The sequence below is a fragment of the Aplysia californica genome, unplaced genomic scaffold, assembly GCF_000002075.1.
Source record: "Aplysia californica isolate F4 #8 unplaced genomic scaffold, AplCal3.0 scaffold00107, whole genome shotgun sequence".
Taxonomy (NCBI): Eukaryota; Metazoa; Mollusca; class Gastropoda; order Aplysiida; family Aplysiidae; genus Aplysia; species Aplysia californica.
In genome coordinates this window covers 948,507-953,444 of record NW_004797377.1, presented here as the reverse complement: position 1 = coordinate 953,444, position 4,938 = coordinate 948,507, and the positions used below count along the sequence as shown (strand labels likewise).

The 4,938-nt window shown below is 40.9% G+C and overlaps 1 protein-coding gene across 1 annotated transcript in view; it reads right to left on the bottom strand.

Moving 5' to 3' along the window:
* Positions 1–359: 359 nt before the first annotated feature.
* The window catches only part of LOC101850947 (obscurin), a gene marked incomplete at its 5' end in the record, with an annotated part of 65,247 nt that continues 60,668 nt past the window's right edge, over positions 360–4,938 (bottom strand). The window contains 2 exon segments of the mRNA XM_035969032.1: positions 360–1,387; positions 2,484–2,727. Coding sequence (XP_035824925.1) covers positions 761–1,387; positions 2,484–2,727 — 871 coding nt within the window.

Here is a 4,938-nt window from a genome sequence, read left to right as displayed (position 1 = left end):
AAGGTACAATGGTTGAACAAAAAACAAACAAAAAAACCCCAACAGGTTTCTTTTTTCCCTCTGGATTTTTGAGAATATTTCATTTCAGTCCAGTGTTCAGAAAAGAGTTTTTGTTGCTTTGAGATTACGGTGATTAACTTTGTTTCCAAAAATGGCTTTACACTCAAATAATAAAACATTTGAACATTCATTTGAAGCTCAAACGTTCCCGAAAACAAAGACAGTGACATAAAAAAAATAGAGACAGTCTTTCATCCCACTGCGGTATGTATTCCATGAAAAGCTTAACAAAAAGGTCGACTTGATAGGTGACTTTTAACAAAGGCACTTTAGTGGGGAGCTTTAAAGTTACAATTGTCTAACAGGTCCGTTTATAACAGGAAAGGCTGTGGATTTCCATGTTTGAAGCAGAAAAGTGTGGTGTAAATGAGGTGGCGTTAGTGTTAGAAGAGGCCAGTAAGCTGACAACACGACATTTACCAAAAATGAATATTTTTATTTTTGTCTGTTTGCGTAGTTTGGCTTGTAATGCCGACGACAGCTAGATGGGTATGGTTATGGTGCGAACACAGAGGCATAGAAAAAATAGGTTAAAAAATCAAAATCATAGCTCATTGCACAAGGTTGAATTTTTGTCAGAGTGTAGGTTTTGGGCGGAGAAGTCGTGGAAAACTCAAAATGTGAAGTGTTACACGGGGAAGAACCACTGTATGTCAAACCTTTTTTGAGCTGTAGTGAAGAAGGAACTTTTTCTTTGTCACTAGCTGCTTGTCTTTTCCTTCTTTCCAGTTTCATCTTCTCCTTTCTTTGTTTCCCTCTTTGTTTCCTTTGCGTCTTCCTTTTTTGTTTCCATCTTTGTTTCCTTCGCGTCTTCCTTCTTCATTTCCTTCTTTTCTTCCTTCTTTTCTTCCTTCTTTGTTACCTTCTTTACTTCTTTCTTTCCCTCCTGCACTGTTGTCGTTGAGTCCGATCCTGTACCTGCCTTTTGTAAAGCTTCGGCAAGTGCCTTCTCAACGACTTCACTCGCAACTCTCTGAGCACCCAAGGTTGTACTCACTTCTACACTTTTAATTTCCGGAGCCGTTGACTTCTCTGATATCGCCATTTTGCCTGATTCTGACTCCTCTGCTATTGGCTTGCTTCCCTTGCCTGCTTCAACTTTGCCCTCGGGCGATTTCTCGGTTACATCTTTTCCGTCTGTCGACTTTCCCGCCTGTTCGTCTCTAGAAAGTTCTGCTCCCTTGCCTGTATCTTTTAGAGCTTTCTCTTCCGCAGCGAGCCGGTCGGCTTTTGCCTGAAGTTTTGCTTCCAGTGTCAACTCTGCCCCACCCGCAGTTCGACTCCTACCCACGTCTGTGAATCCTACTTTCTTCGATACAGCAGATCGCTGGGGAATTATTATTCGATAACGTTCTATATCAAAGCACTTGAAAAAAATATAAAAAGCGAAATCAATCAAGAGAAAAATAGTGTCCTTATGTTCAAGACAATGAAATATGAAGCTAATCAATTTCATGCATTCATGGCGAACGTTAAAACACAGAGATAAGGCTACTTTTAACTTTAAAGTCTTTTGGCTACACTAATTAGATAGAGCGTTGCAACATTCCGTACAGCGAAGCAGAAGCGATCATGCTCTAATGCAATTCAGAGATACAGAAACTCGGTTTAAAATACTAAGAAATTCAAGTGGATTAATATCTAACTGTGGTCTACTCTCCCCTTTCAAAGCAACAGCTATTTTGAGAAACACAGCCACAGACAGGCATGGAAAGAAACAAAATTCAATGTCTAGTATGTATTCGCCCTCACACTATTACTTGCTATTCAGACCATAAGTATTTTGTTAAAAATGCTAACTAAAAACCGTGAATTACAACGTACGTTTATTTAGACTAATCCTTTCGTAAACTGCCAGCCCAGAGCTACACCTGAGTGTCTCGGGCTAGGGGACTGAACAAAACAGGTGTTGAATACATATTGTGGTTCACACCTTTTTGGCTTTTTATTTAAATTGTGAACCTAAACTATTTTCAACCTTGAGGGGGAACATTTCAACTGTCATATCAAGGGGTGTCTATCTAGGAGGGGACTATTATTGGAAACAAGACTGCGATGTAAATCAGATTTTTTAAAAATTATGTGTGTGCTAGTTTGTGGCTATTTTCAGATATTTGTCGGCAGGTGTGACTTTCCAGAAAATTAATGCAGCTTTTAAGGAGTTTCTAGAGCATCCAGACTTCCCCCCTCCTTTTTCTTTCTCGGGGAAATCCCCTGAGCCCTGCCCCACACCCCCTAATCCAAGCCTCTACTGTATTTCTCTTTGTCTTCAGCCCCTCTCTGTTTGTTAGTGTTAGCAAAGACAGCATATTGCCATCATAGAAACAAACAAGCTAGAGCAGAAAATAACGTTTCGACCGTGAGTTAACCCACTAAATACTTGAGAGAGGTTTAATAAAGATGTTTTAAACTTTGGGACTCACAGTCCTGTCTGTCGTTGTCTGCAGGGCAGTGACATCTATAGGAAGTAGCTTTGCCATTTGGATCGGCAACTCCGACTGGTCGAAATCTTGCCGGAAGTCATCCCGCTTCCGGTCAGCGTCGTACTGGTGCACGAAATCACCCAGGGTATTGGTCAAGAAAATGGCCGCCTCTCTGTCCTTGACGGTCTTGTCGCCCAGGAGCAGCCACTTGTGCTCCAAGCAGTCTCTCACACTCAGCCGGTTCCTGAGGAAGAAAAAGTTGTGGGAGTTGAGGGGAGGGGGGGTGGAATTAGGGGGATGGAATGGAGGTACTTGAGTTTGAATTCTAGTGAGAATAGAGGTGACATTTTAAACATTAGTATGTATAGTACGCTCACTTATGTGTTGAAAGGGAATTTGTGAAGACTCTAATGGAATTAAATAAAACCAATCAAAATATATCTAAAACCCAGATAGATCTACCATTATCAGAAAAAGGGGAGAAATTCGGTACTCGTAACTAATCTTTCAATCCCTATCAAACACACACACGCATACACACACACACACACACACACACACACACACACACACACACACATACAAACACACACAATTGCAGGCAACACGTGTTCGCTGGCACTGAGTTGAGGCATGTTACTAGCTTCTTTGCCCTTATTTCAAGTCAGAAAAGTGATTTACCGGGCAAAAACTTTTAAAGGAAAAGTATGGATTTAAAAATTCGAAGTCCCAGTATCTCTAGTACTTGCAAACACATGCCATTTGTTTCTTGTTCACGAATATAGTCTGCTATACAAACAAAAGTGCTTGGCTTATACCGTGGCTCCATTAAAAAAAAAAATCATACTGATACAGTTACTGATGCAGCGTTTTGAGCATTGCCACCTCAACAAGCTTTCAATAAAACAAACCAGATTCTTTTGACGAGTCCTGAAGACGTACTGAATCAACGATTGTATACTTCAAAACAGTTCACGCTACTAAATAAGGTTCTAAAAATATCCCAAAAAGGGTGGTGACATGCAGTATGTTTGGTACTATTTTCAGGGAGTAACATATCTAATATTATACAATGTACTAAGAATAGAGCAAAACTACTTTTGAGTGAAGTTTTATCTGAGAAACGAAACAAAATGTTGTTTTTTTCAGTGTAGGTTGCGATGTCCTCAAAAATGCATGTTCCTTTCTTGTAACGCATCTTTTTTAAGAGTGAATCGTCTTACAGTGCACTTTCTCTCTGTACTTAAACACAGAACAGTTGTTTTTGAAGATGGAAATGTTAATAATAGACTAATCAATCAAGTCGAATATGAGTGTCGTATACAGTTCCCTACTGCAAACTATCTACTCACACTCGTAGATACCAGAAGCGGTACCGGCGTCTGTGGAGTAGGGGTTAGGCACTTTGTCGTTGCATTAGGAAGACCTGACTTTGATTCCCGTCTGAGGGTAATTTCTATCGAGTTGTATCACTCTCCTCCCAAGTTGCAAGCGTCGTAAAACGCTTACCCAACCCCCCCCCCCAACCCCCCAAAACAACAACAACAAAAACCAAACTCTCCTCCCAAGTGGGTACTTAGAGGTAGGGTGGAAGCTCGTTTCTTAAATCATCTAAATATTGGTACTGATCGAACGTAAAAAACTGCTACATCAAAAAGAGATGCTGTAATGTGTTTACCTGGGCAGTCTCTTCATGACCTTGTACAGGAACTTCAAGGCTTCGGTGGTGACGTTTTCATAGAGATCAGCAGCATCGTAGCGGTTGAGAGCGACGTTCACAAGTGTGTCTTCTTCCTTCTCACCCCGGAAGGGAGCGACTCCGCTCAGCCTGTGAGGTGAATAGGAGGACAAGAAGGAGAGGAGAATAGTCATTGTTATCGTACGACTTCACCGCAATTGTTGTTGACTTGAAAAGACCAAAATAGAGTATGAGCTATTTATACATCTTCTCAACATATACGTCCATAAAAGCAACTGCATTAGCTTTTATTAACCCATCCCCCCTCCCCAAAGAAAGTAGATTAGTTGAAGCCATTATATTTCAGCTCAAAAGGGCAAGATTGACGTGCTGTCGATGGAACTATTATGACAGTGACACACAGTGACTTAAGCATCAATAACAAAAGGTGCAGTTTCTTGTTACATATTTATTCAAATCAGAGTCATAATAATTAAAATTATTTTTTAAAAAGACACGGTCTCCTATCTTTCGCCGTAACCCCCACCCCCACCCCCCTACACACACATACAAGCCAACACACACACACACACACACACACACACACACACACATACACACACACACACTCAAACATAAGAACACACGCTCACAAACAAATACACATACATTTATTTACACGAGGACATGGTTTAAAAGACGAAAGGCCCACAGAGTGGTGTCGTTTACTCACAGCAAGAAGGCCAGAGCTCCTGCACCCCACACATCAGCGGGGAA